At 36.9% G+C, this 12082-nt stretch overlaps 1 protein-coding gene across 1 annotated transcript in view; it reads left to right on the forward strand.

Annotated features, from left to right (window-relative positions):
- The first annotated feature begins 678 nt into the window (after nt 1–678).
- YTHDC2 (YTH domain containing 2) overlaps nt 679–12082 on the forward strand; it is a 74016-nt gene continuing 62612 nt past the window's right edge. The window contains exons 1-4 of the mRNA XM_010840950.1: nt 679–1092; nt 3067–3157; nt 9310–9506; nt 10829–11028. Of these exons, the coding sequence (XP_010839252.1) occupies nt 909–1092; nt 3067–3157; nt 9310–9506; nt 10829–11028 (672 nt within the window). The 5' untranslated portion in view covers nt 679–908. The remainder of the gene's footprint in view (nt 1093–3066; nt 3158–9309; nt 9507–10828; nt 11029–12082) is intronic.

The raw sequence follows: 12082 nt of genomic DNA on the forward strand, positions 1-12082 counted from the left end.
TTGGTTAGTGCCTGTTTTTCCCGTCTACGGTTGCCAAACAAGGCCGCTCAGTTGAATTTGCATTTCAGATATTGAGTAATTCTTTACTCCTAGTATTCTTGTGTTCTCAATTGTGTCCAACTAAACACTAGCTGGCCAGGCTCCTTTGTCCCCGGAATTCTACAGGCAAGAATACTGTACTGGGTAGACATTCCCTTCCCCAGAGTATCTTCCCAAGCCAGAAATCAAACCCCCTGCATCCCAGGTAGATTCTTTATTGTCTGAGCCATTAGGGAAGCCCAGGGAGTTCTTCAGTCTGTGTGCTTCCAAATATTGCATGGGAAAGCCCTATACTAAAATTTTGTTCTTTATCTGACATTCAAATAAACGGGGCATCTTGTATTTTTATTTACTAAATCTGGCAACACTACCCCCAATAGAACGCAAACTCCTTGAGGGCAGGAACTCCTTCTGTCCGGTTTCCCAATGTATATCTAGGACACAGAGTAAGAGCCCACACATGCTTATTGGATGAGTTAACAAAGGATTTAACCACATAGCGATCGAATAAGGGCCCCTCGGTGAGGGTGTAGCTGAAGACCGGAGACAACGGGGAGAAACACAGCTGTCGAGCTGGAGACTGGGGTGCAGCGCCCCCAGGCCTGGGCGGCCTGCGCGCTGAGGTCACGGGCGCCGGCTCCGGTGACGTCATCACGGCCGCGCTGTTCGCCGGGCTGGAGCTTCACTGGCGCCGACACTTCGCCGGCTGTTGTGGAGACCGAGGGCTTTCTGGTGCTCCCTGCGCAGTGCAGGCCGCCTGTGAAGCCGTCCGGCCCCAGCCAGCGCCCGAGAGGCCCAGGCTCGCGGTCGTTGGCTGTCAGCCGGCAGGCCTGGCCGCTCTATCGCGGGGAGAACGTCTCCTCAGGGCCATGTCTAGGCCGAGCAGCGTCTCCCCGCGGCCCCCGGCTCCCGGTGGGGGCGGAGGCGGCCCCGCGCCCTGTTGTCCTGGGGGCGGCGGCCGTGCCAAGGGGCTGAAGGACATTCGTATAGACGAGGAGGTGAAGATCGCAGTCAATATCGCTCTGGAGCGCTTCCGCTATGGGGACCAGAGAGGTGAGGTTCCTGACAGGGACCCCGCCGGCTGCCCCACCTCCCGGAAGCCCGGCCCCTCGGTGGGCAGGGGCTGCCTCACGCGTGGAGGGAAGACGGCCCGGCCCGGGCGGGGGGCAGAGGCCGGCGTGGTCGCCCTCTCCTGGGCTGCGAGGAGCCGCAGAGTCCTGCGGGTCAGCCAAGTTTCGGACCCCTTCGTGGGGTCCGAAAACGAAAAAATCAGGTTGCTCCGTAGCAGGAGGCATTTCTTTCCCTAGGGAGAGGGCTTCCGGTAGCTTTGCCACAACTTTTAGGTGTTGTTTAGCCCCTGCTTTTTTTTCTTTTTTCTAAATCGAGGTAGGTTTAGCACCCCACTCCAGTACTCTTGCCTGGAAAATCCCGTGGACGGAGGAGCCCGGTAGGCTGCAGTCCATGGGGTCGCAAAGAGTCGGACACGACTGCGCGACTTCACTTTCACTTTTCACTTTCATGCGTTGAAGAAGGAAATGGAAACCCACTTCAGTGTTCTTGCCTGGAGAATCCCAGGGACGGGGTAGCCTGGTGGGCTGCCGTCTATGGGGTCGCACAGAGTCGGACACGACTGAAGCGACTTAGCAGCAGCAGCAGCAGCAGGTTTAGTTTGAGTTAAGGAAGTAGAGAAGCGGAAGGAAACCGTTCAGATAAATGAAGTGGCAACATGCAGTCCTTTGCTTAAATCCTGGAAGCATCACTCTATTAAATAGTTTTAAAAAAAGGAGTTAAACTCCTGGTAGACAAAGCATCTTCCACACCTCTTAAGGTTAGAAAGCGACTTGAGTCACACAGCGCAGAATCAGCAGTCGACCTGTGATCAATACAGCATATATTAAGTGCTCATTCTGATTTGGTGGTCTAAATACAAGACCCCCTTACTCCGGAAGCTTAATTAAAAGCGTCTTAAAAAAAAAAAAAAGAAGAAGAAGAAAACAGATATGAAGCCCCAGAAATATGCAACATATGCAGTCTGAGATAGTAAAATATGAATTCTGTGCAGTTTTGAAGGTAAAGACAATGGAATCTGATGCTGAGCGTTCAAAATTCTTGAGCATACCTCATCATTGAAGGGAATAAGCATTTTGTTAATAAACAAGAAGTAAGTTAAGATAGTAAACTTCGTCAGTTTTTATAGGAGCTCAAGATTTCAGCACAAGTAAGAGTAGTAATCTTTGGTGAACATCAGAGTCCTTTATCATATTTAGGTTTAAGTGTTACTGATACCAGAATTCTGGTAGACATTAAGTGGTTAATTAGTACAGATATATCTGATTATTACACTTTATTGTACTTTGCAGATTTTTAAAATAGTTTTTTCTTTTTTAAACAGTTGAAGGTTTGTGACAATTCTCTGTTGTCGAATGATGGTTAGCATATTTTATCAATAAAGTATTTTTAAATTACTGTGTATACATTGTTTTTTAATACATAATGCTATTGCACATTTAATAGACTATAGTGTTCAGTTCAGTTCAGTTCAGTCGCTCAGTCGTGTCCGACTCGTTGCGACCCCATGAATCGCAGCACCCCAGGCCTCCCTGTCCATCACCAACTCCCGGAGTTCACTCAAACTCACGTCCATCGAGTCAGTGATGCCATCCAGCCATCTCATCCTCTGTCGTCCCTTCTCCTCCTGCCCCCAATCCCTCCCAGCATCAGAGTCTTTTAGTGTAACCATAAATAGGGCCAGGAACAAACTAGCATAGGCCCTGGAAACCGAAAAAATTTGTATGACTTGCTTTATTATTTTTTATTATATTTGTTTTATTGCAAGAGTCTGGAACCAAACCCAAAATCTCACTGAGGTATACCTGTATCGACTTTTCACATAAAATGTGGTAAATGTGATTATATGCTTATATGATTTTTTCAAATTTTATAAATATATGTGTACTGAAATACCTTGAAAGAAATTTGCCTATCAAGTAAATGATGCATTGTGGGTTTTTTTTTTTTTCCGTATAGAAATGGAATTTCCTTCTTCTTTGACCAGTACAGAAAGAGCCTTTATTCATCGATTGAGTCAGTCTCTTGGTTTGGTTTCTAAAAGCAAAGGGTAAGCTGATAACTTTTCTTAATTAAAAAAACTTTACTGAAAAAGAGAAAGGTTTTTGACTAAATAGTTAAACCATTTTCGATTCACATCCTTAATTATATTGTATATAGAAGATCTGATTTATGTTTGTACCAAACTCAGCTCTTTGCTTTTCTTCCTATCCCCTTTTTTTTGTTTTCCCTGGTTGGAGAGAGTGGGGGAAGAAGGTAAATTTTAAGATGTTAGTAAAATGGTTTAAAAGTTGAAGTTGATTGCATTCAGAAAGATATTTTCTTTTTTTATAGAAACCAAAACTCTTTTTTTTCCTTGAAGAATGGATAACCTTAAAATAATAAATACAATTATTAACAGAACTTATCTCTTTCAAAGCTACTGTACTATAATGGTATGCTTTGGAACACATGCTTGTTGTTTTCTTTCATACCAAGTCACAAAGCTGATGATTAGAAATGATTAAATAAAATGGAACTTATGTTCACTCCTGAGTAAAGATCTTTTTTTTTTAATCTAGAATTAACTTTGTTAATTTAGCAAATTAGTCTTTCTCTCTCTCTCTCTTTTTTTTTTTTTCTTTTGTGCCTGATATTATGGTTCCATTATACCTATTTGAGAGGTATGAAGAAAAGGGCAAGAAACCTAGATTCTACTCCCAGTCTCTCAGTGCTTCATTCTTTAGTTTGATCATGTCCCTTAACTTTAAATGCCAGTTTTGTTTTTTTTTTTTAATGTAAAAAAATGAAAGAGTTAATCTCTTTGTGGTAGTTGAGATTCTGTGATCCTGCAGTTTATTTTGAGCTTCTTACTTGAGTTTTAAAAACAGATTGCAGAATTACTGTGTGATAATTTACAGTTGTTTTTCTGATCACTTTTTTTTTTTTTTTACTATCCTTTTTTTTGAAATGAAGCTATGTGTGTTGGATTTTGTTTTTCATCTCCTTTTAGAGAGTTGAATTTACTTTGAATTGATTTTTTTTTTTAATAACTGTTCACCTTTGGTAAAAATACTCTTGTTAGAATAGCACTTGTTTTGTGTTCTTTACTATATCCTTATGCTTTCTTAGAAATTCCAGTCAAATATTCCCATACCCCGGATTTTACCTCCTTATAATTTGTTTCATTTTTCCTGAACTGGTATCACTATGTTTTGGTTCTAAGAGCACACTTTTCTGAGTCTTTAATTTGTTCATGAATAAAACAAAATTGTTTCCTATTCCTCTTAGTCCAAGTTAGATAAAATGAAACTTACAAAGTAAATTTGTTAAAACCTTGTAGAGAGAATAGATATAAAGTATAAGAAAGCAGGTTTTCCAAGTACAGTCTTGTGATTGCTGAAGGTGCTGCTTAATAGGTATCCAAGTATTTTGCTTAGGCTTCCCAGATGGCTCAGTGGTAAAGAATCTGCCTGCCAATGCAGGATATACAGGAGATGCTGTTTCGATCCCTGGCATGGGAACATCCCCTGGAGGAGGAAATGACAACCCACTCCAGCATTCTTGCCTGAGAAATCCTCTAGACAGTGGAGCCTGGTGGGACATGGAGTCACAATAGTCCAACATAATTTAACGACTGAGCACACACACATGCAGGCACGCATGCAAGTATTTTTCTCACCCTACAACAAGACCTCCCTTTCAGATTTTAATTATTGCCTCCCTTACCTTTTGCCCTAGAAGATTGAATGCTGCACTCCCTCTCTCTTCCCCTAGCTAAAATAAGAAAATTGGGTTAAAAGTGAGGAAGCCTGTTAGTGAAGTTTTAGAAATCCATTAAAACCCTGTGATGTACAGAAATAATAGTAACAGTAGCTAACATTTATTAAGTGCTCTTGTGTGACAGGCATTGTGCTAGGTGCTTTAAGTAAATTATCATTTGATCCTCAACATTCTTGTATGGTAGGTTCTACTTTTTTAATACCTGGTTCCTATATAACAGATGAGGCAAGTCAAGCTTGGAGATATTAGTTTTCCCAAGTTCACACAGCTAGCAAGTGGCAGAGCCAACAATCAAACATAGTTAGTGTTTAGCTAATTAATTTTTGTTGTTTGTAGTGAATTCATAGCAATGTTTTAGGAACTATGAGTAGTTAAGAGAGAAATATTAGATAATGCTCATTTCTAAGTTGTTTATAGTCCATTAAGTCACAAAAAGAAAAAAAAATTGTCACAAACATAGTGAGCATGACATGGAAATAATTGTGTTTAGTGACAAAATTAACTCAGTTTATTATTTCTGAGCTAATCATAAAAAGTACAGATTTGTGTGGTATAAATTTCAATAAATTTGTATATTTGTATTGCAGTATTGAAGATAAAATGGTTTGGAGTTAGGTCTTTGCATCTGTCTGCCTGTGCTTAGTCGCTCAGTGGTGTCTGACTCTAACACCCGTTGGACTGTAGCCCACCAGGCTCCTCTCTCCATGGGATTTTCCAGGCAAGAATACTGGAGTGGGTTGCCATTTCCCACTCCAGGGGATCTTCCTGACATAGGGATTGAACTGGCGTCTCCTGTGTCTCCTGCACTGCAGGTGGATTCTTTACCTGCTGAGCCATTGGGGAAGCCCCTCTATCTGCCTAGTGCAAGTACAGATTAAAGGGAAATGAAATTAAGTATTTGCTAGACATTAAACAAATGTGTATTATCTTTGTGAAGTGAAGTGAAAATCGCTCAGTTGTGCTTGACTCTTTGCGACCCCATGGACTATACAGTCCATGAAATTCTCCAGGCCAGAGTACTGGAGTGGGTAGCCTGTCCCTTCTCCAGGGGATCTTCCCAACCCGGGAATCGAACCAAGGTCTCCTGCATTGCAGGTGGGTTCTTTACCAACTGAGCTATGAGGGAAGACTTTGAATCTTTGTATAGAGACATTAATTCCTTGGTGGCTGAGAACTTTTAAGTAGTGATTTCAGATTTTGGCTCTTCAGCAGATTTGTAAACTGTTCTCAGGTTTGTAAAGTGGGAAATAGCTGTATGGTTGTATTTGAGGTAAATTATTCAGTAACATTCTATGTAAATGCAACATTTATGTCATGGTCCATGTGCGTGTTGGAAAAGAATTTCTAGACATGAGACAGAATGAGAGGGAAATAAAGTTTATTAGAGTGGAGGATGCTGTTAGAACAGCGGGATGGCCCAAGGGAGAATGGACATTGAACAGGTCCTTGGTCTATTTTTATAACCAGGGCACAAGGAACAGAATAGGGATCTTGCAGGGAGAAGGGGAGACAGGTTATACTGCTCAGGAGGACCCGAAATTCATTAATAGTTACAACATTGGTGTGGTAGGGAAGGACAATAAGGGTCTGGTTTTTCTGTTCCTACATTCCAAGGCCCTCCTTAGTTTTATCTGCTCTTTCATCCTTGGGTCACCACAATTTATTAATATTAAAATTGTATCAAATTAGATTAGTTATATCATCATTTCTTTAAAAGGAAGAAGCTATTGAAATATCAGAACTTCATTATAATGTATGATTACTTTTCCCTTTGAAAAGTTAGAAGTTACAATGTTCTTACCTGTACTTTCAGTCCATTTATACTTAAATATGACATATGTGGCTTGCATGTTACTATATTTTTAAAACTTCTTGTGTTTTAAAAAACTTTTAAAACTTAACTTATCTAGCATCTTTTTCACATTTTGCAGGTAGTTTCTAGTTAATTTTGCTTTGTAAAGGGACTACTAGATTTTCATGGTAGTGTGTTATTCTGGAATGAAATCATGGAATGAAATTTTATTGTATTAATTTACCTAAGACAACTGCTGTATAGAATGTTTTCATCTGCACAATAACAAGTGAATATTTTGCCAAAATTTCACTAATTTTTGAATTGTATATCAGTGCTACTGTGGTGTTGAATGGTATAGGAAAAGCACTAATATTGACAAGTAGAATTTTTTACTAAAACAAAAACTAGCAAGTTGGTATTATCTTTCTGTCCACCATCTGTGTTCAAACCAAATTTAGTAAATTTTAAATGGTAGTGGCTAAGTATTCCCACTGCTTAATATGAGTTATTTTTATACATTGTTTTGTTGTCTTTTGCAACCCCATGGACTGTAGCCCACCAGGCTCCTCTGTCCATGGGATTTTCAAGGCAAGAATGCTGGAGTAGGTTGCCATTTTCTTCTCCAGGGGATCTTTCTGACCCAGGGATCAGAGTGGCATCTCCTGCATCTCCTCTTTATCACTGAGCCACCAGGGAAGCTCATTCTTATACATTAATTCTGTATGATTATTAGGCAATCTGTGTTGGGAAAGTTTCAATCTAACCTGTTAATTTAGTTGTGAGCTTACAGAGGAAAAAGTGTATTTTCCTCAACTTTGTAATCCTGGCCTCTAGCATAGTCCCTGGCATACAGTAGGTATTCAGTATATGATGAATGATTGAATAAAAGAGAATTAAAAGTAAAATCTAGAAAACTTTGCTGAGACGATTTTTGAGAAAATTAAAACATCTTGGAACTGATAGACATATTCGAGATTTTAAAATTAATGGTTCTACTGTGTCAGAAAAGTAAATTAATTTATTTTTGATCACATTGTTACTTGAAAGTGAACACAGGCCTCTTGTGTTCTAGTGACTCTTGCTCTAGTGCTCATTTCAGCACACTTCTGGCCTTCTGTAGTTAAAATTTTATGAAGTAAATGGGAGAGAAGGGGAATGAGTGACTGATGGGAAAAGAACCTACTGCGGAGAACATCTCTAGAATCCAATAATTCTGATTTACCATGGAATTGACTAAAATTTATAGATAAGATTAAATTTTAATAAGTTCATCTTTATGTCATCATTGAAGCATCACTAAGTGCTTGTTCAGGAGTAGATGATGGCATAGAAAGGTTATAATTCATTTAGGAATTTTCAGAAATTAAAAATCTTGGTAAATTGAAGACCAAGACTTAGAAGACTTAGATAGCTAAAACTGTATAGGTTAATCTTCAGTTTCATGTTATTCTATAGTGAAGGTATTGTTGAAAAAATTTTAAATCTAATGAGAATTAGAAAAATTATACATGTCCTTTTCATTGTATTTGTGGCTTTGTTGCTCATTTTTGTAAGGTGATAGTGGCATTAACAAATTGTAAAAATGTTCTTATAAAGTTTTGGTTAACTTTTTAGTATAAGAAATGATATTTTTTCCTGGCTATAATAATTGCTTTCATTTATTATATTTAGTATGTACACAGTAACAGATACTGCCCTTTATGCATTATCTTATTTAATCATGTTAATAGTTCTTTGAGGCAGGTATCATCATCATCATCTTAGGCTCAGAGCTATTACATAATTTGCTTGTGGTCGCACAGCTAGTAAGTGGTAGAGGTAGGATTCAAATCCAAGTCCATGTGCTTTCAGAGCCTGAGCTCTTTACCAGTACTACATTGTACAAGATTATAGACATGTATTATTAAATCCTTCAAGATACATCTGAGGACTTCCTTTGTGTGTGACATTGTACTTAGTACTCTTAAAGCTACAGAAGTCATCAAAAATATAATTAGGACTCATTGAAGAATCTAGTAACTTGAGAACAGTTATAAATCATCATTACCTTATAATCAAAAGCTGGAGTCGTAAACTTTGAAAGATTTCTTTTTATTTTTTTTTTCCAGTATACATCTGAAAATGCTTATCAATAATGCTGATTTTTTTTGTTCACCCACTAAACTTGGCTTTCTTAACAGGTTTTTCATGGGAGTGTGACATTACCAGCATACTGGGAAAACACTCAGTGGGATATATTAGTCTGGATCACTGTCATAACTGGACCACTGTGGCATTTTCATTATCATTTTTAGATTCTGCTGTTCAAATTGATTTTATCCCTCTGTATATTTCCCAGCATGTATTAGTTGGTGATGTTTCATCCACCATGAAGCCTGCTAAGACAAACTTTAAGGGTAAGTAAGCCTTTTTTGCTGATTAAAATTGGATTTGCAGCATTTTGAAATTTTAATTGAAAATGGTCTTGTGGCCTCTTTAGCACTCAATTCCTCTTTACTGGATTTTTTGGAGATTTTCAGCATTTTATCTCAAAGCATTTTTATCTTTTTCAATGTTTTGCTTGAGACATGTTTTCTAAGTAGCCATACGTCATATGTGAACAAATTGACTTATATAGTAAATAAATGATTTTTATTAATATTCAGAAAGGGAGCAAATAGATACCTAACTGTGAAGAAGAAAGATGGATCAGAAACAGCTCATGCAATGATGACCTGTAATTTGACTCATAATACAAAACATGCTGTTAGGAGCCTAATTCAGAGATTTCCTGTCACCAATAAAGAGCGTACTGAACTTCTGCCTAAAACAGAAAGAGGAAATGTGTTTGCTGTTGAAGCTGGTATGTATTTTCTGGGGAGATTCCTTGTTTATCCTTTTATTGAATGACTATTCTTTTTCCACTTAACATTAAAACATTTTTAACATTTTAAAACAACATTAAGATTTCTCATTGTGAATAAGTTTGTTTGAAATGATTAGAATTTGTAAAAATTTTGTAATGAAATGCAGTGTTAAGGCATGTCATTAAGTTAGACAGGGTTTTTGTTTTTGTTTCTTTTTTTGCATGTTACAGTAATAGCTAACCATTTATTGAGCACTTATTGTGTGCTGGACAGCATAGTAAACTTGATTATAGAGCCTTATGGCAACCCTTCCAAGGTAAGAATTTCCCCTATTTCACACGTGAAGAAACTGGGCTCAGAGAAGTTTAATAATTTGTTCAAGGCCACTCAATCAGCTAGTAAACTGCAGAGCTGAGGTTTGACTCCACCATCTGGACTTTACTATTATATATTATGCTGCCCTGATACACTATGAATGGAATTTTGAATTAGGGCTTCAGCTTCTGGGAAGAGATAGGACAGAATCTTCAGTATATTAACTTACTCAGAGGTAGATAAATATATATATATTTAGGTTATAAAGTGAAGTTATAATTTTACTGTTTGGAAAAATAATTTTCCTAATGAGAAGTTTATTTCTTTTATTATCTCCAATGACAGAGTTTCTATTTGTAAAGTAGGTTTGCAGAATGTAGAAAATGCATGGTCCTAGCTATCAAGGAGTTTTATTAATAAAAATACATTCACACAGAAATATTTTGTTATGTGAAGAATATAAAACACATCATGCCTTTTTTGTTCCTATCTGCTTAAATATAGATGTTGGATAAAATGCACAATTAGGAGATTTGTTAAGCATTAAGGCCTTAAATTTACACGTTATTCTGTTTGATCACATAATCTTACATGCTGATTTCAAGAGGCGTTTTTTCTTTTTCATACGTCTTTTCATACTGCATGCAATAGACTTTACAAGTATAATGTATATTGTTTCCTACTCTAAAATTTTGTTCTAATTGATAGAAACAAGTTTGAGAATCATTTTAGGATTTTATTGGATTTTATTTTTAATGATTTTTGTTCATTTTAAAACATTATACACTAGGAATACTTCTGAGAAATTTGCCTTCTAATTGATATCAAAATGTGTAAAATGTTCTCGAAGAATATTGTGTAGGAGTAAAGCAGCTGAGGCATTGCTTGCTAATTTTACGTTGACTGAGTAGAGAAGAAACACTTAGAAGGTATTAATTACTTATGTTTTTAACTGTATTGTTGATATACATTTTTTTTTTCGTTCTCTTATTCATTTTCAAAGAAAATCGGGAAATGAGCAAGACAAGTGGGCGACTCAACAACGGCATACCTCAGATTCCAGTAAAAAGAGGAGAATCTGAATTTGATTCTTTCAGACAATCTCTGCCAGTGTTTGAAAAACAAGAGGAAATTGTTAAAATAATTAAGGAAAATAAAGTAGTTTTGATTGTAGGAGAAACTGGATCTGGAAAGACTACACAGGTTTGTTTCTACTTTGTTGTTTATAGAAGAAAAAATATTTTACTTCATGTGATAGTTTTGCATCAAATTATACTACATATACAAAGTAAACATAACTATAGTTTTTAAACTACTAGTTTGGCTGCAATTTAAAAATTCATGAAATCCAGCATTTGCATAGGTAATGAGAAAACAGCATCTTCTGCTCTTTTGATAAAAGTATAAATTGTTTTGAAGGGCTGATTGATCATTTTTATGAAAATTAAATTTATATACTCTTTGACTCAGCATATTTTTGTCTTTGCAAAAGTATTTGAGGATAGATGCTCACTACAGTGTTCTTTATAGCAAGCAACAACATCAATAATAACAAACCTAAAAAAGCTGGACATTACTTTATATGTAGTCATATTTGTTAAATTATTAGATGGCTTGTGCAGCTGTTAAAATAGATTAGGTGTGCAGCTGTTAAAATAGATTAGGTAGATCTGATATGTTGTTAAGTGACATCAACAGATTACAAACATTAAATATAATAATGACTTTGTGTGAATAAAAACCTGTTTATATACACAAATATTTTAAGTTGTATAAGCATATTTTCCCCCCAAAAGAGTTTATGAGAAACTTAACAGTAGTTACTTTTGTGAAGAGGACTGTTGGTAATGGTAGGGCTTGGCAAGACTTTTACCTTATTTTTTAAATCTTTTTGACCTGTTTGAATTTAATTATAGAAGAGTGTTTGCTGTCCCGGTATTACGCTATTTCTGATTTCTTTATAATTTTCACTATTTAAAAGATTCCAACAGAATTTTATTTCATTGACTTTATAGGATATTTTGGAGAGAATTGATATTTTTGCAATATTGATTATTCCTGCCCAGGAATATGTCATATTTTTTTAGTGTATTCCCATCTTTTATGTTTTTCAGCAGTGTTTTATTATCTTTTTCATGTAAACCTTAACTGTTTCTTTATACTTTTGTTTTAAAGTGTTTTAGTTTCTCTTGTGAACAAAATCTTTCTAAATTACACTTTTTACATTGGAGAAGGCAATGGCACCCCACTCCAGTAC

This window comes from Bison bison, unplaced genomic scaffold (genome assembly GCF_000754665.1).
Source record: "Bison bison bison isolate TAMUID 2011002044 unplaced genomic scaffold, Bison_UMD1.0 scf7180017864152, whole genome shotgun sequence".
Taxonomy (NCBI): Eukaryota; Metazoa; Chordata; class Mammalia; order Artiodactyla; family Bovidae; genus Bison; species Bison bison.